Genomic DNA, 23,385 nt, shown 5'->3' with positions numbered 1-23,385 from the left:
CGCATTTTTATAACTTCCCTACATGATTAACAAGGTAGAAATCCAATGCTGAAACATGATAATCCGTTGAAATTATGAACGGTGAAACAGTGATGTCCATTGAGTTGGAAAAATGTAAAAGAAGTAATCATTCCCACTGATTCAAAATTTGCAGCTTCATATTGCCAGTCGCCAACATCAAGGTGAAAGACTTATTCTCCTGTGATCTCTATGCAATTGACTTAGAGTCTAATTTCAAACAGTATATGGGGTCAGAAAAAGAAAAATACCGGATGGTCTCACTCATAGCAGGAATCTAGAAAACTTAAATAAGGGACCAGGAAAATGAATAACTATAAGAAAGTGAAAATCAAAATCAACAAAAAACTATGAACCAGAGATACTCTATAGGGGGTGGGGGGCAAGGAGGGAAGGGATTGGTGTCAAAATAAGGGGGGTTGCAATTGTATGAGGAATATAAAAATAAAATTTATAATAAAAAATAATAAAATAATTATGTGCCCAAAATGCAAAACAATATCATAGAAGGTGATGCTGGATAATTTTTTAAATGATGTGTCATATATTTAAAGAGTTTATTTTCTTCAGCAGCAACTTGTCAAGAAGTTGAATTATCAGTTTCTTTTGTTTAAGAAAAATCATCCTGGAAATGACTTGTTGAATTTGAAGCACTAATTAAAGACTTAATTAGTTGGCCAAAAAAAAAAAAAAAGAAAGAAAAAGAAATAATCCAACTGCCTATTAAGAGAATAACACCTTCTAGGGTGGGCTTTTTCTTGTTCAGGTACAGGTAATATTTTTCTATCTCAGTGTGGGTAATGAGTACATATTAAAATATTTTAATCCACTCTCATTAGTGTATATTAACTTGGCTGTTTAAAGACGGTAAAGACGGACAAGGTCACATTGTGCTGAAGTCTATTTGCCATCTGTCAGTCAGATGGCAGGGGTAAATATGTTAGGTAGTGAAGAATGGGTGTGAATAAGAGCACAGATTTAAGAAAGCCCTTGTAGGAATTTTGGAAAGGTCTTTCTTGAGTCAGAATGAAGCAGAATTTACAAAAATCTCAATGATCTGTAATGATAAAAATAAAGGAAGCACACAAAAATATCTGTATTGGATAAAATCACAACCACTAGTCAGAAGATAAAACTAATGAAAACAACAATAATTCTTTTTAATGAATAAAGTAATAGTAATTTCCTTAATATCAAACTTTTACTGAAGGTTGAAGAAGAAAACAAGATGCACAAAAATAGTGAAATGGAATTATCAGAGAATATTTGTGATGCTGCTATTGATAACCGTGGATTAATTCAACAAACAAAGAATGGGAAAACTGATAACCAGCACTTTCCTATTATGGAGAATGAAGATTCTGATAGGTAAACCTAGTTAGCATATATTTAATAGAAGGTACTTGTTATTTTCTTATAAAACAAATTATAATGTGCGCTAATATCGTCATTAACAAATTTTATATTTTTACTAGAGACATTCAGGCCTACTTTAAAAGTAAGATTGCCCTCACCACCCAAGATAGTTCTGATTTCTTCTTTCATATTATATGTGCCTCACGCTATTTTAAAAATAATGTCATTTAAGTATTACTATATTTTAAAATAAAAAATACAGTGGTGATCTAATTAGTACTACAGTGTCTGAGAGTCATTACTTTAGGCACCTCACTCTCAAGCTTTTGCACAGAAGCTTCACAATTTCCTAACTTATCACTATAAAATTCTATCACATAAAATTCTATGAATTTTATACTTCTCCTAGTCTTTGTGCATTAAAGACTCTCCATGTATAATGGTTTTTTCTCGTGCATTTTTTTTCCTGGTGACCTCCTCTGCCATCCCTCTTCTTAAAGCCTTCCTTGTGCTCACTTAACATTTCATATGACAATTCTTCTATAGCACAATATATCATAATTGTATATCTGTTTTTGAAGCAAGAAAAATATATTTCCTTGCTTACAGATGGTACTTCATACTTCTTGTGAATTAATAGACAAATGAATGTAGATAAATGTTGGAACTGTACAAAATATCAGTAGTTATTCTAAATATTGACCTTTTTGTGGATTTTTAAAAGTAGTAATCCTGGCTTGCCTATGAAAGAAGTAAAGAAAAATGAAAATAGCAAATGGACAGTCAAAGCATCTGTGACTACATCCATGTTTGAGAAGGCTGGTTCCCTAACTGGTGGTGCGCTTCAAGTGAATGATGACAGCAGCTTAAGTGAAGTAGATCAGAATGATGGAAGGTAAATTCTCTAAGTTCTTTATTTCTAGGTATAGGAATATCAGCAGTGATTACTTTTTCTGGGAATAAAACAACTATAATGTAGTGTACAGTCCCTGACAAGAGAGTTCTAGAGAATATCAGAGAAATACTGTTGAGAGGTTACAATGAGGACTAGTAACTTTGATGAGAAAGTTTCAATAAATAGTTGCCCTTCAGCCAGTTTGTGGTGAGTGAGTGTGAATTGCTCCTTTATAGAAGAATATATACGGAGAAAGACAGTAGAAAAATGGATAACTTCAGAAGAATGTGGAGTTCGAGGGAGTTTTCTTTCTTATCTTAGATATTTATGCTCTTGGAAATGATCCAGTAGAGAAGAACATGTTTATTAAATTTGATTTTGTTTGTATTTCCAATGTTAGAAACTTGTTGACTGTCAGCTTGATCTATATTTAATGATTTGCTAATATTATTTGTAGTACATTTTCTTTGTTCATTAATATTACTCTTTTTATGTATTGCTTAATCCCCTCTCTAGAAAATTAATTACATTGCAGATATTTATTTAAAAAAATCTAGTCTCAGTTATTCTCTGTATTAAAGTAGTTAACATGCATCTGAAATAGGTGTTTGGTTATTTTTTTTAGGCTTATAAAGAAAACATCTAAAGAAAAGAACAAGGTACAGTAAAAATTAATTGATAAAAAATATTATCCTGGGACCTCCCTGGTGGTGCAGGGGTTAAAGTCAGCGCTATCAATCTAGTGCCAGCCACTGCAGCATTAGTTCAATCCCCAGACCCAGGGAGCTGACCCACATATGGGGCAGCAGACCTCTCCTAAATCGCCTGCTGCTCCCTGCAGCTGTGTATTTCAGTAGATCCGCCTGTTCTGCTCCTCACTGTGTCTCTGGTGAATCCTCTCACCCCCACCATACCTCTGGCCTATAGTTCTCATATGCATAATAAATAAAAATAAATCCTTAAAAAATATTATTCTGTTGTAAAAGAAATACATTATAAAAGGTAGAATGAAAAAATAGAAAGTTTTCCTAAACTTCAGAGAGGTTTATTTTGAAAGAGTGATGTATAACACTAGTTATATATAAAGGTAGTCTTTTGATAAAAACAGTAATTAAAAAGAAGTCTGTTTTTGCTTTTATAGAAAGATGGATTTTTATCACCCTTGCATATTTAGTATGTTTCCTAAGTATTTTGAGAACATTTTGAAATAGCATTGCTTATTTGTAGGTCAAGAAGCAAATTAATTCTGTGGATAACCTGGAGGACTTAACTCAGTCATCTGAAACAGCTTCAGAAGATAGTAAATTACCTTACTCTAATTATAAGAATTCTATGTTGCTAATTGAACAACTTAGCATGGATTGTAAAGGTAGGATTTTATAACTATAAAGTCTTTTCTTTACACTGTGGGGTTTTATACACCATTTATCTAGTACTGCACCGTAAAGCACAGGTATAATGTTATTTATCTCAGAACTGTTTTATATTAAATTGAAATGAAAGCAATTGTATAAACTCAGCCAAAGAGCTTTGAGAATTCTCATTGTACTCTTGCTGACTCTGCTGTCTCCTAGGCCTTCATTCAAGGTCATGTACCATTTTTTCCCTCGTGAAATACTGAAATAACCTCAGAGCCGTTCTCCCTGCCATTCCACTTTCCAAAACCTTGATTGTGATATATTTTCAAAACTTCAGATCTCATCATGTTAACCCCCTTCCATAAAATCCAGCTATTGGAATAAGGTTAAAGGCCACAGTCTTCTCACTGCATCTCTTGTCCTTCTTTATCCATCTGCGTCTCAGGCACTGCCATGGTGGTTCTTTCTTGCAGTAAGACTTTTTGTTTGTTATAGTTTAGTGATGTAAACTGCGCATATAGCAAGTGTGTCCCTGGGTCACTTGACCATGTCTATACACGGGAAACCATCACTGCAATCAAGATACTTAATGTATGCGTCACCCCTAAAACATCTCCTCACGACCATTTGTATTCCTTTCAGACGCTGCCAACTTTTTTCCTCAAGTAGCTGTGCCATTTGTTTTCCATTTTGTGTCTATTTTCATTTTTTAAGAGCAAAAATGTTTGATGTCCGATTTAGGTGGTTGTTCTTTACATGCCTTTTGCTTTGGGTGTTCATTTTAAGAAAACTTTGCTTAGCACAAGGTCACAAAGATTATGCTACCTTCTATAAATTGTATAGTTTGAGGTCTTACATTGAGGTCATTTTGCTGTATTGACCTTGTGAGCTTTTTTCACATCTGTTACAAAGTATGGAGATGTTGTATTGAGACCCTCAGACCATTCGCACCTAACGGTGATACTGACATATAGTTGGTTTCAATCTGTCATCATGCTGTTGGATTTCTGTTCATCCTATCTGCTCCTTGCTCCTCTTTTTTTCCTGCCTTTTTTTAGCTTAAGTAATTTTTATGATGTAGTTTTATTTCTCTTTTGGGCTTATTAGCTATATCTCTTTTGTCTTGTTAGTTTAGTGGTTGCTTTAGAGTTTATAGTTTATGAGTAGGTAATCACAGTTTACGTTCAAGTAATACTTTACCATATTATATACAGTGTGTGAGAAAATGACAATAGTTTACTTTCATTTCTGATCTTTTCTAGATCTATGGGACAATAGGTTTTATTAACTTTGGAGAGTTCTGGCCATTTTTTTCTTGAAATTTTTTTCTTTCTCTTTCTCCTACCTCTTGGGAATTGTGTATTAGCCACTTGAATTTTTCTCACATTTCACCTATATCACACTAACTCATTTTTTTTTTTTTTGTAATGTCTAATATGTGTTTACCCCCACCAGTGTGTTTCATCTCTGACATTTTGAATTCTGGCTCTATAGGTCGTGTTTTTTTTTGTTGTTGTTTTTTTAAATAGCTGCCTTATCTTTTGGAGCTCTGTTTTAGGACAGTTAAGTTACTTTTCAACAAGGCTGATCCTCCTGTACTTGTTCTTATGATTAGTCCAGTGACTCTGAAGCAGTGCTCAGCCCCAGCTTGGGTGTTACCCACTAGCCACTGTCCTGCAAATGAGGAGTTTTTCCAGCCTAGCTAATGGAGCAGACACTATTCCTGGTGCTATGTGAGCAGCCAACACTGTTTCCTCTACTTTTTTCTGATGGTTTTCCCCACTGGTCTCTGGTGCTTTCCTCACAAGGGTATATACACTATTGATTGGTTTTGCTGAATACCCTGAGGGACCCCTCTGCAGATCCCTGGGGTTCTTTCTCTCCACTGTTGGACCTGTGATCTCCATCTACCTTGTTTTCACAGACTCTGTTTCATCAGCCCCGCTGCAGTTCCTGCTCCCTGTGGCATGGCCTGGAATTTCTTGAAGGCAGTGAGCTGGGGCATTCATTAGATTAACTTCAGAAATCATTGACCTTCACTGCCTGAAGTTCTTTATCTTGAAAATTATTTTTGAATGTATTTTGTCTGTTTTGTCTTTGCTTGTTTCAGTAGGAAGTACCTGTTATTCCATGTTGGCTAGAAGCAGATCGCAGTAGAACTTCAGCACATGCTGTAAACTCCTAGAATGTTGTTCTTTCTCCTTTGCTTAATTGCTTCCTGTTTATCCTTCATTTCTCAAGGTAGCCATCTCTTCCTCTTCCTAGATCATGTTCTGTTAGTGATCATAGAATTCAGTTTGCTTACAGTATCTGTCAGAACTTATCATTTTATTTGTCTTCCTCTGTCATTAGACATTAGCTAAACAATAGACAGAGTTCTTGTTTATTTTACCTACAAAGTTGATTATGTCTTCTACATAGTAGACATGACACTCAATATATAAAATAAATACATGCAGAAGTGAATATGAAAATCCACATCCTTTGTACACCAAAAGTACTTATATATTTATTTCTCTGTTTGTTTTCTCCCTGAGCAGATTCTGTGAGCTTATTGAAAATCCAGGATGCACTTCTTTCATATGAAAGATTAATAGAACTTAAAAAAAATCACTGTCAATTGCTTTCGGGAAAAATTAAAAAAATGAAAAATAAGGTTAGTGGCCTACAAAAGGAGCTCTCAGAAACCAAAGAAATAAAATCCCAGTTAGAGCATCAAAAAGTGGAATGGAAACGGGAACTCTGCAGTTTGAGGTATTGATCATTCTGGCTTTAAAGTAATGTATTACAGAGATGTAGCATAAGTTTTGTAAAACTTCCTAATTTACCTTCTGGGATTTTATGGGGGAGAAACCTTTACTAGTATTATGATATAGAAATTCTTGTAAATAATATAGCAGCTTCTTAACATGACCACTTTTACTAATAATTTAATGTGTATTATTCCACATCATAATTTTTTTTCAAAGATTTATTTATTTTTATTCAAGAACTGGGGTACCGGCCAGAGGCACGGGAAGGTGAGAGGATTCACCAGATAGAGAGCGGGGCATAGAACAGGCAGACAGACTGAAAAGCACTGCTAAGGGGAGCAGTGGGTGAGACAGGAGAGGTCTGCCATGCCATGTGGGAATCTCCCTGGGCGGCCGGGAATGAAACCCGCACTGCTAAGGGGAGCAGTGGGTGAGACAGGAGAGGTCTGCCATGCCATGTGGGAATCTCCCTGGGCGGCCAGGAATGAAACCCGCACTGCAGATGCTGTGGACAGTTCCACAGCACAACACTTCACCCACTGTGCCACCAGGGAAGCCCCTCCTCATCATAATTTTAATGGCCATATGGAAGTCCAACATATGGAAGCCTCATTATTTATTTAAAAAATTGAATTTCAATTTTTAAAAATTCTCTCTCTTCCTAAATGGTAGAAGGAATGTCTTTTATATAAGTATTTCTGTTTCTACTAATATTTTACTTTGAATGAATTCTTCAATATACTATTAAGAATAAGCACTTTTAAAAAATGTTTGTGGAAACAAAGGAATTGACAAAACGAAACCAAGAGCCTAGAACTATGAATTAGAAGCCTCCTAGACTGCAGACTGGAGGCTTCTAGAAGTGGGGAAGGTGGGAGTATGCACAAAGTCGGGGGGGCCCACTAGCGTCTGCTGGTGGGTGTGGTGTGATGATGTACATCTGAGGAGGTGTGAACCTGTTCCCCTGAATTGTATACAGTGCTTTAAACCAGTGCTACATCAAATTTTTAATCTGTTCTTAAGAAACTTTATATTAGGGCCTCCCTGGTGGCACAGCAGGTTGAGCACTGCGCTGTGAAGCTGTCCACAGCCTCTGCAGTGCGGGTTCAATTCCCTACTGGCTAGGGAGAAACCCACATGGTGCAGCAGACCTCTCCTGCCTCGCCTGCTGCTCCACTCACCAGTGTCTTTGGTCCGTCTGCCTGTTCTGCTCCCCACTCTGTCTCTGGTGAATTCTCTCACCCTCCTGTGCCTCTGACTGTACCCCAGTCCTTGTATAAATAAATAAATCTTTAAAAAAAGAAACTATATTAATTTGCATTTCCATCAATAGAGTATGAAGTGGCCATTTTTCTCAAGACACAGTTTTTTTAAATGTATACAGTTTTATTGTTATAAACATGGGAAAAAAGTAAAAAGTAGAAGGTGATTACTGATTATTTAACATAGCCCTCCTACATAGAAAATAAATTTAAAGATCTGTCTTGAGAGCACATACTAAACAAGATATATTGAAAGTGTTGCAAGAGAGATGTAAGAAGTGCAGGGAGGAGACAATAGACTCCTGAGCTGGGGCGTGCAGTCTCTGTGGAGCTGTGATGGTGTAAAAGATACCTGCAGATACTCTTTTACACTCCATCATTTTGTGCAGTTTAACTTTTTTCTAGTGAATTTATAAACTTGCTTATGAACAACCATGTCTCTATTTCATTTATTTTTTTAAGATTATTTATTTATGCAAGCACTGGTTACAGTCAGAAGCTCAGGAAGGTGAGAGAATTCACCAGAGCCAGAGCGGGGAAGAGAACAGGCAGACTGACGAAATATACTGCTGAGGGGAGCAGTGGCGTGGCAGGAGAGGTCTATGCGCCATGTGGGACCCTCACTGGCGGCCGGGGATCGAACTGGCACTGCAAAGGCTGCGGGCAGCTTCGCAGCCCAGCACTTAACCGCTGCACCACCAGGGAGGCCCAAAGTCTCCATTTTATTAGTAACTAAATTATCTATCCAAATGGCAGAGGAATAATACTTGTGTAGAAAAGGTTTACTTTACTGAATAATTTAAGACTTTATTTCCTACCATAGAGTTACTATTAAAGAAATTTACTGCATAGGAGAATATGTTTTTATTGCTATCTTTCAAAGATGTATACATCTTTTGGAAGAGGTTGTAGCAAGAAATAAAAACTTACAATCTAAAAAAGACAGTAATTTAAGAATATAGAAATTTTATTAGGTTAATGAGCTCATCATTTGAACAAAGCGACATGGTTCACTCGTACTTAGAAATAGATCATGAAGTCAACTTTTTATTTTTTAACAAAGTGAATATTAAGGTAAGCATATTTAACTGCAGATTTACCTTGAAACAAGAAGAAGTGAAAAGAAGAAATTCAGATACATTATGTGAAAAAATTAGGGAGCAGTTAAAAAAAACAGAAGAGCAATATCATAAAGAAGTTGAAGTGAAACAACAGCTTGAACTTAATCTTCGAACACTAGACATGGAATTAAGGACACTAAGAAATAATTTGAATCAGGTAAGTAATCTTTGGTGAGAAATTCATATTTCTAATATTTTATCAAAACTATAGTATAATTTTCATTTAATGTATATTATTAGATTTAAAACAAATCAAAAATATGAACTATGCCATCTATAGCCACAATGATTAATTTATTGCAGTGCGAAGAATCTAGTAGATGCTTTTATATGTTTTCTGAATGAAGGAATGAAGGTAAATTCAGCTTCATCATTAGCCTGCAAGTTAATTTTGTTTTCTTATGTTAAAATACATAATTGCCTCAATGCTATGGTGGAATTAGTTAAATATTCTGTAGAGACATTGTTTGTACCTGTGTGCTCTATGACAAATTTAACTCTCCTTTAAGTTCCAATTGAGTTAGTCTGTAGAATAGAGACCCTTGTACTTAAAAAAGCCAATTCCTTTGAACATTTTTTAGAAAGACTTTGAGCTTTTGACTTTGTTTTTAATGGTATAAGACCAAAAACTTAATGAAACTTGTCTCTAGGTTGTAGAAGAGCGAAATGACACTCAGAGGCAGCTCTCTCGAGAACAGAATGCCAGAATATCTCAAGATGGAATTCTGACCAATCTCCTTTGCAAACAAAAGGAGATAGAAATGGCTCATAAGAAAACAAATTCTGAGGTATTTTCTTTAGTTGTTTTCAAATATGAATGTATATGTATTTGTATGGGCATATGTTTTAAAAATCAACACTATATACATCATGGAAAATATGGAGGGTTTTTAAATGTATATATTTGTGGGGGGGCATTATTTTTGGATCAATAATTGAAATAATAAATAGTATTTTTAATATTTTTGGGCCATTGGGTAAAACAATAAAATTCTTGGCATCTTTGGGCCATTGAATAAAATAATATGCTTAATTCAAATGTACTTGTCTGCAGTAATCAAGTAGTGACATTTGCAAATGTCTCCCAAAGGAGAGGCTTTTAATATTTTCTATAGGGACCAGTGAACTTTCTATAATCTCAAAACTTTTGTTACTAGCAATAGATGTCCAGTTTCTGGCAGTGATTTCACCTCCTTGACATATTATTAGAAATCAGTTTATCACTTATACTTATGGTGAGGAGAAAAAGGGTAACAAGTTCAGAGACTATGTTTTCAATTTCATTTTCCTACATTTGAAAAGTGACAGTTTGCTCCAAACAGTGCTCTATTTCAGTAGAAAGAGCTTTAGAAAATAATGATACACTATAGTATGTACTTTGTGATAATTTATTGAAAAGTACTATATTCTTAGTAAATCAGTTCAGTGTATGTTTCTCCTCTTTCACATTTCTTACTATTTTAAACATCATGAAGAAGAAATAAAATTTATTGCAGCCACAAAGAGTTTCATGATTTTTTTCAGAAAGTTCTTTAAATTTTGCCTCATTTACCATTAGTATTTTTGTAGCAGAGCTTGACCGAAAAGCATGGGTCCTTTGCCCTCAAAAGAAAGAATTCACCAGGGCCTCTCCGGTGGCGCAGCGGTTGAGCGCTGGGTTGCAAAGCTGCCCGCGGCCTCTGCGGCGCTGGTTCAATCCCCGGCTGCTCCCCGGCCAGCGGAGGAGGGTCCCACATGGCGAGCAGACCTCTCCTGCCGCCCGCTGCTCCCCTCAGCAGTGTACTTCGGTCCTTCTGCCTGCTCTGCTCCCCGCTCTGGCTCTGGTGAGTTCTCTCACCCTCCCACACTTCTGACTGTACCCAGTGCATGTATAACAAACAAACAAAACTAAATAAATAAATAAAACATGCCTCTATAAAAAAAAAAAAAATTTATTTAAAAAAAAAAAGAATTCACCAGAGAGCATGAAGTGTCGTCAAACCAGAGAGGGTTTATCAGAGTGCAGTCAAAAAATGCAAGGGATGGCCCCTGGACAGGACTCTAGATTGTTTCCCTGAGGGAAACCCAAGACCAATTTTTCAGGAGTCTTCAAGGATCCTGTCTCCTGCTTTGAGATGTCTGGGTTCTGCAGAGTGGAGCACAGTGTTTGATCTTTCATGACTCTGGAGGTCCCGTGTTGATCAGGGCTGCAGGTAAACCTGTGGAGTGTCCCCATATGCCTGGGGAAAGGTGATTGCTCATGGGCATACACAGTATGTGTGGAACAATGTAAAGTATTGAATAAAACAAAGTGGGTATAAGCAGAGCACTTACAAAAAAATACAGTCTCTCCAGTGTCCATCATGTCTTCCTGGGCCCGGAACCATCTGGTGGCCAGGTGGCTGTTAACTGGTGTGATCTGTTCCTACCCCTACTTTTCCATATGCCCTATTTTATTTTGAATTAGAAAGCTTCTTTTGTATTTGTATGTTTATGTTAGAGAAGTAGTTGCGATTTAATAGAAGAGCACTCGTGGTAGAGTAGGAAGATTCTGCAAACTAGCTTATAGTTTTGACCTCTCCATTCCAGAACTGTGATAACTCTGTGTATGTGTATGTGTGTGTACACACACACACACACACACACACACACACGTAAATCTTTAGTACAATGCCTAGATTTACCAGCTAATAGTAACTTTCATTCTATAGCTGATTATTAAGAATGTTAGAAAAGTAGAAAAAATATGTGGAATGAATCTTAGATAAAAAGAGCTTTAGGAAGTTTAACCTGTGCAAATACATTTATTAATCTTTATTTCTGCCTCTGGGTTTGTGGTAATTTAGAGCAAGGTCATTCTAACTTTGAGGTTTTTTCAAAAACTCAAAATTTTTTCACTTTCTTGGATTCTTTGTCTTCAATTAAATTTTTAAACTTTCAGGCATCTATGCTTATATAATTTTTCTTTAATTTCAGAAGAAATCATGATATGTTATTTTATTGAGTGCTAGATAGAAGTCTCTTGTGTTCTATTTAGGTTTCTGATATCTATGAAAAAGAAAAAGATCTGGTGCATAAAAACCACATGTTACAGGATGAAATTGCAATGCTAAAACTGGCAATAGATACAATAAGAAATCAGAACCAGGAAAAAGAAAATAAATATTTTGAGGACATTGAAATTATAAAAGGAAAGAATGATGATCTTCTCAAAACACTAAAATTAAATGAGGAAACATTAACAAAAACAATATCCCAATATAGTGGACAGCTTAATGTTCTGAAGACTGAGAATTCAGTGCTAAACTCTAAATTGGAGAGTGAAAAACAAAACAAAGACAGACTAGAAACAGAAATTGAATCCTTCCGTTGTAGACTGGCTTCTGCTATACACGATCATGACCAAAGTCAGACATCCAAGAGAGACCTAGAACTTACTTTCCAGAGGGCAAGAGATGAGTGGCTTCGTTTACAGGACAAAATGAATTTTGATGTGTCTAACCTAAAAGATAACAATGAGATTCTTTCTCAGCAACTTTCGAAAGTCGAAAGTAAACTCAATAACCTCGAAATTGAACTCCATCACGCAAGAGATGCTCTCAGAGAAAAGACTTTGGTTTTAGAAAGGGCACAAAGAGACCTAAACCAAACACAGAGTCAGAAGAAGGAAATTGAACAGATGTATCAAAATGAACAAGGTAAAGTGAATAAATACATTGGAAAGCAGGAATCCTTAGAGGAGAGATTATCTCAGCTACAAAGTGAAAATACATTGCTTCGGCAGCAACTGGATGATGCTCACAACAGAACTGAAAATAAAGAAAAGATGATAATGAATATCCAAGATCAGTTTCAGGATGTGGTAAAAAGACTTCAAGCTGAAAGTGAAAAACAAGGTCTTATGCTGGAAGAAAGGAATAAGGAGTTAATCAATGAATGCAATCATTTAAAAGAAAGGATGTATCAGTATGAAAATGAGAAAGCTGCAAGAGAAGTAAGTATCCAGAAAGATAAATATTTTTCAATCTTCCTGAAAGAAAAGTCAAAGTAATCAGTGTATTTGCTCTATCAGCTTAGAAGCATACCATGTATCCAGCAAATAAAAATTAGACCAGAGAGGCGCACTTTACACTGTCAAAGACATTGTACCACCTATGAAATTTTAAGAGGGCTGTTTGTAACTTGTTAATAGATATAGACTGATGTTAATAATTTTGTCTTATACTGCTAAAATAATCATTTTAATCTGTCAACACAATTTTAATGCCATGATAAAGCAGATAAATGTAGATGTTCATACTAAAATGATTGTTTTGTAGACTACCTTGACCATTAATTTCAGATTTCCCAGTGTACTTTTCCTTTAAGTAACTTTAAAAAGTTCCTTAAGTAACTTTTAATATATTTTAATTGGTTTTGTTGTGTATGTGGATTTTTTTGCTTGTTTATGTCAATTTGATTTCACTTTGGAATATTTTGGTCTCAGATCATATATTCTTGAGCCCACTCAATTCTTTAAAGAAATTTACTTTTCATTAAATCATAATTTAGGACAAATGTGGTGTTAGCAAATTACTATTTGATTTAATCTCCCCACTGCTCTTTTTAATTTACTTTGAACATTTTTATAAATAAGTCACTCAAGACTCAGTTCAAAGTTCAGTTATTATTAATTGGTCATAAGTGTGTTCAGTACTAAAAGAATTGTATCTCTATGTGATTTGTTAATTTGCATTGGATTCCATACTCAGACTATGTGGGTTTATGGATAGCAAGAATGGAGTGAGTAGGGGAGAGTTGGACCAGCTGAGGTCAGAAAGTGAAGTGGCGGCCAGGTTTTATGCCTCCAGGTTTGAAAAGGCTATCAGAATTACTTCACTTTTATTCTGAGAGAGAAATGTATTGGAAGGATTTGAGCAGATGATTGACTATGTGAGTGACCATGAAGTTAATTTAAACATCTAGTAGAAAGAGGGAAGAGGTTCAACAATATGAAATTTACCACCACTAGGTTCTTTCTATATTCTTATCTCCTTTTGAAACTTCAGTGGCTTGTAATGCTTCGCAAACTGATCAGGGGGGAGTGCATGGTGGGGCTGAATCTTGTCAATTTAACACGGTAATGATTATGCAGTAGGCTAGCAGGAGGATGATTATGCAGGAGGATGTCTTTAATCAAATTCAGTAAACAGAAATTGTGTATATATGAGGGAAAGAAGGTAAACTGGTGATTTTCCCCCATATAACATGTGTTAGCATTACATATTATTAACATAATTTAATAAGATGATTTATGAAATCAGTAATAGATATGTCTTACTAGGTAGGTGTGAGACAACTTCAACAAGAACTGGCTGATACCCTAAAAAAGCAATCCATGTCAGAGGCTTCGCTGGAGGTTACTTCACGCCATCGTATTAATTTAGAGGAGGAGATACAGGATTTAAAGAAGAAATTAAGTCAAATCAGAAGTCAAGTACGTATGAAAATTAAAATATTAATACTTAATCTCTAACTGGTTACATAATACAGTGTTACCAGTACTGATTTTCATGGACATCTTTCCTTTTTTCATTATTTTCTTTATAATGTATTTGTTTCTTAAGCTTTGGCTTTATTCTGTCATATTATACAATAAAAACTTACCATTCCTCATACAAGTTGAGAGACTTTTTTTCTACTAAACTGTTTTTTAGTAATCTCTGTTACTACAACGAGGCAAGCCAGATAAAGTCACAGGACAATGTTTAATTGAATGTTCCAGGATGTTGTCTTTTCTCCTTATCTTTTGTGTATGAATATAGAGTCCGTGCATGTTTAATCATTTTAGATATGTTGTAAAAGCACATAAAAGATTGTATATAATATATACACTGAAAATAGAGAATTAAGAGACTACCTGCCATTGAAATTTTTAAAAAGATTTCAAATGTAATTCACATGTCATACAAGTCAGTCATCGAAAATGTACAATTCAGTAGCTCTTAGTATATTCAGAGAGCTGTGAAACTGAAACTGAATCAATTTTAGAACATTTTCATCACCCTCAAAAGAAGCCCTGTATCCCTTAGCCTCTATCCCCAGCCCAGGACAACCACCAATCTATTGTCTGTCTATGTTTTTTAAAAAATATTTATTTATGCATACAAGAGCTGGGATACAGACCAGAGATGCAGGGGTGAGAGGACTCACCAGAGACAGAGTGGGGAGGCAGAACAGGCAGACTGACTGAAATACACTGCTGAGGGGAGCAGCAGGCGAGTCAGGAGAGGTCTGCTGTGTCATGTGGGTAGCTCCCTGACCAGAGATCAAACTCGTGCTCCAGTGGCTATGGATAGCTTCATTGTACTGCGTCTTAATCCCTTGCGCCACCAGGGAGGCCCCTATCTATTTTTATATTAATGAATCATACCGTATGTAGCTTCTCTCACTTAACATAATGTTTTCAGATTTCATCTGTGTTATAGTACATATTAGTGCTTCACTTGTTTTTACTGTCAAATAATACTATTCTATGGCTAAAGCACTGTCTAGTTAATGGACCTTGTGTTTTATTTTCCCTACCTTAAAAATGCTGCCATGAACTTCCATTTTCAAATTATTGTGTGGATGTATGTTTTTATTTTCTCATATTAGATTTTTAGCCTCTGCTTTCTCCTCCTCTTGGCCTTTACTCACAATGTCCTTCCTGTCTTCAGTTTCTATTTCTTTTACTTAATCCTGCCTTCATTCAGACCTAGTTCAATCTCTCCTTGTGCATGAAGCTTTCTCCTACTGCCTTCTCACTGGTCATACTCTCTTCAGTGCTTGTCAGATAGTCTATATAAAACATTTTAGCCCTTAACTTTGTATTGTTTTAAGTATTTTTCATGAGAGATAAAGTCTTATAAAAATTGAAAATTTTTGAGCTTGACAGTTGTTGAGATAGAAATTAAGTACTTTATGCCACACCAATAATTTCTTCTTGGAGATATTGATAGAATAAAGCTTTTATTCTAAATGTATTTCAACCAGTTAAGTGTGAAATTAAACACTTAATCTAAGAGGCATTAACTGTTCAATCAAATGTTAATTTTCTTCCCTCAGTATGAAAAGAAAATCTAAATTTACCTTCATTGTGCAGTGTAAAGGCCAGGAACAGGACACAGTGCAGGTTTTCTGATTCCATGCAGACCAGGTAAAGGAGGAGTCAGAGTCCTCAGTAGTTTTACAGGTCCTTTATTGGGGTTCACCAGGCATATGGCAGGCAGCCTCCCAGCCTACCAGCCTCCCAGCCCCCAGCAAGTCTTCACTCTATCTGGGTTCTCTAGCGTTCGTTCTGCTGCTTCTCGGCTTCTCTTTCGGCTTCTGCTTCTGCTTCGGCTGCTGCTGCTGCTGCTGCTGCTGCTGCTTCTGCTTCGGCTGCTGCTGCTGCTGCTGCTGCTGCTGCTGCTCCTCCTCCTCCTCCTCCTCCTGCTGCTGCTGCTGCTGCTGCTGCTGCTGCTGCTGCTGCTGCTGCTGGCGTCCCCGTGACGCCGCCCTTAAAAAGCACAGTCTTAACTCAGCTGAATCCCATCTACCTATGCCCACACCCTATTCCAGGTGCCCGCCATCAGGCATGCATTCAGGACAAGGATCCATCATCTATCCTGATGGCGGAAGGGCAGAAAAGCCTGACATTTTCTTTACCCTACATGCAGTCAGAACTGAGCTTACAGACTTACAAAGCTTTGCCCATTGTGTAACCGTGGGAGTGGCTTTTCTGGAATGCCATGTCACGTAACCTTAATCAACTCATCAGAGTACTGGCCAAAGCAGCCCAGCATTAACAGTTGCTGGGAAAGAATTGATTTGGGTACTTTGATTTAGCAAGGAAGTCCAGTATTTCCATGTCAGCAACTCTTTTGTTGCTGCCTGTGGTGATCACATGATCATGTACTGTTTAATCCAGGTGATGTTTTCTTTGTAGTCCATGAGTCCCAACGAGTGTGCAGAGAGAGAAGTGTGTTACAAATGATTGCAAGTAGAAAAAAGTACATTGGCTAGTGGAATTGGTGAAGGGTTTTGAAGCACTGAAGTTAAATTCTGGGCCTCATGTTCCCCATTTATTGCTACTTTCAGTGGTATCAGTGATTTCCCTGTAACTTGTTTAGGATACCACAGTGCACTATCTGTATAAATTATCCAATGTAATTAGAACATCAAATATAGTAACAGTATAATGCTAATTGCAGTGTTAGAACTTACGTGCCATGCACTCTTCTAATTACTGTATGTATACTTGCTAATTTAATCTTCCCAACATCCCGGTAAGTTAGTACTATTATTATGTACATTACACAGATGAAGAAACTGAGACAAAATTTTAAGTAATTTACTTAAGTTCACAATAGAGACTTAAGGTCTGGTAGAAATGGGCTGTGTCCCCGGCACCTGTCTCCTATGTAGGTGATTGCATCTCAAACTATTCCGTGAAACATGTGGTTGTGACTTCAAGCAGCACATTAACCTTTATAATCACTTAGAAAGCTGTGGTCATTCACACAGTTTTTATTTAAATTTATACTTGAAGGGGTGCTTAGAATACAAAAATATAAATGTTTGCTATAAGGTAATTTTCCATTTTTTTCCATCTGACCAATTTATAAATTTGTGTATGATTTGATAAAATATAATTTAAAACATAATAATTTTGTATATCAATAATTTAAAACATAATAATTTTGTATATCAATATTAGAGGAGAGATTGGTTAATGTTCCTGTAAAGGGTCAAATAATAATTGTTTTAGACTTTGTGCACCCCAAGGTCTTTTTTGTAACAATCTCAAACTCTGCTCTTAACAGCAAAAAAGTAGCCAGAAACAGTATACAAATTGAGAGCGTATGTTTACATTCCAATAAAATTTTAGTTAAAAAAACATGTAATGGCACATTTGTCCTAGATTACTAGTGAATAAAAATTTTTTTTTTTCTTTATTTCAGTTGCAAGAGGCACAGGATGGTCATACAGAGGCCGTAAGATGTGCTGAGAAGACGCAAGATTACGTGCAAAAGTACATTTTTAAAGCAGCACAAAGAACTTGAGTATTTATAAAGCAGATGAGCAGTGTTGTCCGTCCGTCCCGCAGGCCGACGGGTTTCAGGAGCACAGCGGAGGGGCTGGGGATGAAAGATGCGTCCTCTCACTTGGCTGGAAGCAGGAACTCTCTTTATTACCGAGGGGCAGGGATATATATAGGAAAGTCTGCACATGTGCTTTTCTTGGCCTGCACATGCAGTTTATGTGGCCTGCACATGCGCTTTACGTTGCATCAGCTTTTGCCTTGCGCATGTGCTTTCCATGGACCTTGCAACTTCCTGTTAAGATTGCATCAGATTTGTAGTCTCATTATTTGGTGGAAGCGGGCACTACCCCAGGTCCCTCTGTCGGCTGGAAAACTGTACTGCCAAAGGTTACTGACACAGTGTCATATAAGAACTATGTGTTATGATATTATTGACATATCAGTGTTAAGTTGGGTAAAATTTTGAGTACTTAGCTCTTGAAGTGCATAATTTTTGTGCTTTTTTCTAAATCATATATATAACCTACAAAGCACAAGTTGAAAAATACACAATTGGCTAATCATCTACTCTGCATATTTTTAAGAATTTATGTAATTGCACCCTCAGATAGTTGTTTAGGATTTATGTGGTTGCTTTTGTTTATGTGTGAGATTAATATTTTAAAATATACATTCTAGGCTTGAAACAGAAAATGTGAAGTTTAAAGGTACAATCAAAAAACAAGCATGCAAAATTGAACAGCTTCAAAAAACTCTGCTAAGTACAAATACGGTAAGTCAAGTCTCTTAACTTCTGTGAAAAGGAATTTTATTTCTCCAGTGGCAGTATGTATCAGTGGTTTGGACAACATAAAAGACCTCAATGGTAAACTTATTTATTATATTCATATTGCTGCTGCTTGTTACTGGTAGTGTAGTTATACTTTGTAGAGGAAGTTAACTGATTTCATAAAATGTGTTATTTTTGTGGTAAGATTCTAGTAAAAAAAAATTCTATTAGTCTAAAAGCAGTATTACTACATTTTGTTTATCCATTGATTGATAAACTAGTTTTCCACCTTCAGATTATTATTTTTTTTTTAAGATTTATTTATTTATTTATTTATACAAGCACTGGGTACAGTCAGAAGCGCAGGAGGGTGAGAGAATTCACCAGAGCCAGAGCAAGGAACAGAACAGGCAGAGTGATGAAATACACTGCTGAGGGGAGCAGCGGGCACAGCAGGAGAGGTCAGTCGCGCCATGTGGGACCCTCGCCGGCGGCCAGAGATTGAACTGGCGCTGCAGAGGCTGCGGGCAGCTTTGCAGCCCAGCGCTCAACCACTGCGCCACCAGGGGAGGCCCTGGATTATTATTGATGATGCTTTTGAGACCACTGGCACACAATTGCCTGTTTGAATCTCAACTAATATTTTCAATGTTTAAAAATTCCTCCATATTTGAATCCTGTTTTGATCTAGAATTCTGAATTTTTCTTGTTATCTACACCTTTTGGTGAGATTTTGGGATTGATTTGTTTTTAATGTTGTAATATGTTCTATTCATCAAAAATGAATAGTATGTCATTGTGCAAGCATTTTTCTGGAAGGAACGTACTTTTCTCCTTTAAAGATTTTTAAAATGATAAGAGATGCTAGTGAAAGAGTACGAACTGTTTCATCGGGACCTTATAGAGTAACATAGCGCTCCAGCACTCGCATGGTTCAGAAACCATGTTTTCCCATTTACTTGAGTTAATCAGCCTTTCAAAAATTTAATGATCCAATCTCAGAAAAGATTGATGTTTAATGCCAATGTATTGATGCCAATGTATTGATGTATCGTGCAAACTCTGTGATTATTTACCAAGCAGAACAAGATTCTTCTGTCATCCAGACTCTCCTTTATAGGAGAGGTTTCTTATGATTTAAGGTTAGAAGATTGCATTGCATTATGAACCCTCAGTTGGAGCATGGAGCAATGAGGTGGCTGCATTAGAGACAACATAGTTTCTTTAATTTGCAATAATTAGATTCCTGCAGTGAATGTAGAACATTCCTACTGACTGGTCCATATTCTTATAGTCTAAGAAACATTGAAAGTTATTCATAGTCACATTATGTTAGCATACTTTATAGATACTGTGTTCATAGGAATGGACTGTGAAGGACTGTGGCAGTGTCAGGTAAAAATTATAGTGTCACATAAAAATTATTAAGGTATCAAAAATTGAAAATATAAGAATATCCCAAAATAATTAAACTTATTCAAAAATGATGAGTGATTTTTTTACAGATTCTTATAGAAATGAGCTAGAATTATGACATAAAATTATTAGTCACTTTAAGGTCTCTTCTGTGGCTCAAAAATCTACTAACAGAGCTTTCCAGGACTCGATCAATAGACCTGAGTTCTCTAAGTTTCTCACCATGTCATGTGTTTCCAGGCCTGGATTAAGATATGTGATTAACAGGGAAATGCAAATCAAAACTATAATGCCCAGGCATTAAAGTATATCAGAGTCCAGTGGAAGGGGAAAAGCAGATGATAGATAGAAAAAGCTATAGATTTGAACAAAAGTTACATTTTTTACATAATTAAAGAAGACTTAAATTTTACACCATCTTACACCAGTGAGAATGGCACATATTAAAAAAACTAACAACAACAAATACTGGTGAGGATGTGGAGAAAAAGGAAATCTCCTGCACACCTGGTGGGAGTGCAAACTGGTCCAACCACTACAGAAACCTGTGTGGAGATTTCTCAGCCTGCTAAAGATGGATCTTCCATATGATCCAGCTATTCCACTCCTAGGTATTTACCCAAAGGACACAGAAACATTAATTCCAAAGGGCACCTGCACCCCTATATTTATAGCAGCACTATTTACAATGGTAAGCTATGGAAACAACCCAAATGCCCAAAAATAGAGGACTGGATCAAGAAGATGTGGTACATATACACAATGGAATATTACTCAGCAATCAAAAAAGATAAACTCATGCAATTTGCAGCAATAAGGATGGAGCGGGAAGGGATCATGCTCAGCGAAATAAGCCAGAAAGAAAAAAAAAAGTACCGGATGGTCTCACTCATAGTAGGAATTTAGAAAACCTAAATAAGGGACCAGGAAAAAGACTAATTATAATAAAATAAAAATCAAAATCAACAAGCAGCTATAAACCAGAGACACACTATGGCAGGGGGTGGGGGAGAAAGGAGTCAGATCAAAACAAGGGGGGTGGGAATTGTATGGGGACTATAACCAAGATGAAAATGTATACATTGTGCAAAAATGAAAAATGATGTAAAAATATATAAAATAAAATTTAAAAAGATATATGATTAACACAATTTTGAGATGAATAATCTGGATTGGGAAGAGAGAGGTAGCTCTAACTGACTCAAGCCTCCAAATAATATAGTCAAGTATTTATCTGAAAAGAACTTCAGAATATTTCCAAAAGGTTTGTGAAACTGCCGCGGACCAGCACAGCAGTGAACGATGAGGCTGTCTCAGGGTTGAGAGAAGCGTGCAGGGTGGTCAGGGAGTCGGTGAAAGAAATGACAAACAGAGGGCCTCCCTGGTGGCGCAGCGGTTGGGCACTGGGTTGCAAAGCTGCCCGCGGCCTCTGCGGCGCCGGTTCGATCCCCGGCTGCTCCCCGGCCACCGGAGGAGGGTCTCACATGGCGCGCAGACCTCTCCTGCCGCCCGCTGCTCCCCTCAGCAGTGTACTTCGGTCCTTCTGCCTGCTCTGCTCCCCGCTCTGGCTCTGGTGAATTCTCTCACCCTCCCACACTTCTGACTGTACCCAGTGCATGTATAACAAACAAACAAATAAATAAATAAAAATACATTCCTCTTTATTAAAAAAAGAAAAAAAAAAAAGAAATGACAAACAGAAACACTTCAAGAGAGTGAAAATTTGAGTGTAATTTTCTTTGAGTTAGTGACCAGTATATATACGTTTTCTAAAAGCATAGGAATGGCGAACATCAGTGAAGAAATCAGCTTGCTTATAGGTTTAGCTTATCATTGACAGGGCAGTGATTTACATCTGGACCCAGGCGCATTCCTAAGTAGTTAGGCTATTAATTTTTCTTTTTGTTTTATGTGATTACTTTTTTGTTTTAACTACTCATTACCACTAAATTACTATAAATTAACACGGGTGAGTTTTACTTTTCACAATGTAATATTTTTATCATTAAGATTAATACTAACAAGGCTAAGCATACAACAGAGAAATTATTAAGCTAACAGTTCTATTAATACAAGAGTTTAGTAACGTTTCATTTAAATTAACCTAGTTATTAGATTTTGTATGTTCTTTTTTAATCAGCAACCAATGACCTTTTTAGACAGAGAAAGAGAAAAGATTTTAGAAAGAGAAAAGATTTTAGAGAGACAGTTGTATTAGAATAAAGTTTGTGGGCCTTGAGAAGGCAAGATAAGTTTCCCTGCGGTCAGCATTCCTGTAGTGGCTCCTTGGGGTCGTTATCTTTCAACAGGCTTCTGTCTTGTCTATGTCTTCAGGGGGTTTTACTGTTCTCCCCTTGCTTCAGGGAGTTTTGCTGTTCTCCCCCTGCGCACTGGTTCCTTGCCCAGCCGGACCTAGGGACCATGGCGAAAGCCATTAGCCCTAAAGGTCACTGCAGGGGGAGGTGCAGCAGAAACAGGAAGTAATCCAAAAAGAAAACCAAGAGAGTTGATAATCTGACCCTTGTGAAAAACATGTACATAATAGAAGAAAAGCAAGACAAAATATGCTGGTCAACCTAAAATGTACAAGGTTAGCAATCTACCCCGGTAGTCCACACCTGTGCTTTTGGTATAATAGTCTGAGTATGTGGTTAAGGAAATTGTCTCTGAGAAGTAAACTGGAAGGAAGAGATGAAATACAGTTGAACCTCAGTGAAGTTGGGAGGAAGGGGTTATCAAGTCTGGAAATAATATGTGACGGGCCTCCCCTGGTGGCACAGCGGTTGAGCGCTGGGCTGCAAAGTTGCCCACAGCCTCTGCAGCATCAGTTGGATCCCCGGCCGCCGGCGAGGGTCCCACATGGCGACACAGACCTCTCCTGCAGCGCCCGCTGCTCCCCTCAGCAGTCTGCCTGTTCTGTTCCCCACTCTGGCTCTGGTGAATTCTCTCACCTTCCCGCTTCTGACTATATCCAGAGCTTGTATAAATAAATCTTTAAAAAAAAATAATATGTGATGACTGGCAGAAATTTCATGTTGGAACTATAGGATTGAAAATCAGATGTAGGGCCTCCCTGGTGGCACAAGGGGGTAAGTACAGCACTATGAAGCAATCTGCAGCTTCCGCAGCAGGATTTCCATCCCTAGCCAGCCAGGGAGCAACCCACATGGCACAGCAGACCTCTCCTATCTCTCCCGCTGCTCCCCTCAGCAGTGTATTTCAGTCAGTCTGCCTGTTCTGTTCCCCACTATGTCTCTGGTGAACCCTTTCACACACACCCCCGCCCCCGCACCTCAGGCCTATACCCCAGCTCTCATATGCATAAAAATAAATAAATCTTTAAAAAAAAAAAAAGAAAATCAGATTTAAATATAACAGAAAGGAATAAATGATGAAAAGATCAGTCTGTTTA

The 23,385-nt window shown here is 37.0% G+C and overlaps 1 protein-coding gene across 7 annotated transcripts in view; it reads left to right on the top strand.

Moving 5' to 3' along the window:
- The window catches only part of ANKRD26 (ankyrin repeat domain containing 26), a 142,921-nt gene that overhangs the window by 84,356 nt on the left and 35,180 nt on the right, over positions 1-23,385 (top strand). For 6 of the 7 annotated variants that reach the window (XM_054694819.1, XM_054694821.1, XM_054694823.1 and 3 more), the window contains 11 exons: positions 1,229-1,386; positions 2,099-2,269; positions 2,895-2,928; positions 3,497-3,638; positions 6,168-6,381; positions 8,737-8,920; positions 9,414-9,551; positions 11,780-12,736; positions 14,066-14,218; positions 17,706-17,776; positions 18,467-18,560. In XM_054694819.1, the coding sequence (XP_054550794.1) occupies positions 1,229-1,386; positions 2,099-2,269; positions 2,895-2,928; positions 3,497-3,638; positions 6,168-6,381; positions 8,737-8,920; positions 9,414-9,551; positions 11,780-12,736; positions 14,066-14,218; positions 17,706-17,776; positions 18,467-18,560 (2,316 nt within the window). The remainder of the gene's footprint in view (positions 1-1,228; positions 1,387-2,098; positions 2,270-2,894; positions 2,929-3,496; positions 3,639-6,167; positions 6,382-8,736; positions 8,921-9,413; positions 9,552-11,779; positions 12,737-14,065; positions 14,219-17,705; positions 17,777-18,466; positions 18,561-23,385) is intronic. The other variant, XM_054694818.1, reaches the window with a different exon arrangement.

The sequence above is a fragment of the Talpa occidentalis genome, unplaced genomic scaffold (assembly GCF_014898055.3).
Source record: "Talpa occidentalis isolate TD23 unplaced genomic scaffold, MPIMG_talOcc4v2.1 talOcc4.14, whole genome shotgun sequence".
Classification (NCBI taxonomy): Eukaryota; Metazoa; Chordata; class Mammalia; order Eulipotyphla; family Talpidae; genus Talpa; species Talpa occidentalis.
Note: the sequence above shows the minus strand (reverse complement) of the source record. Positions and strands in the feature narration are given on the sequence as shown.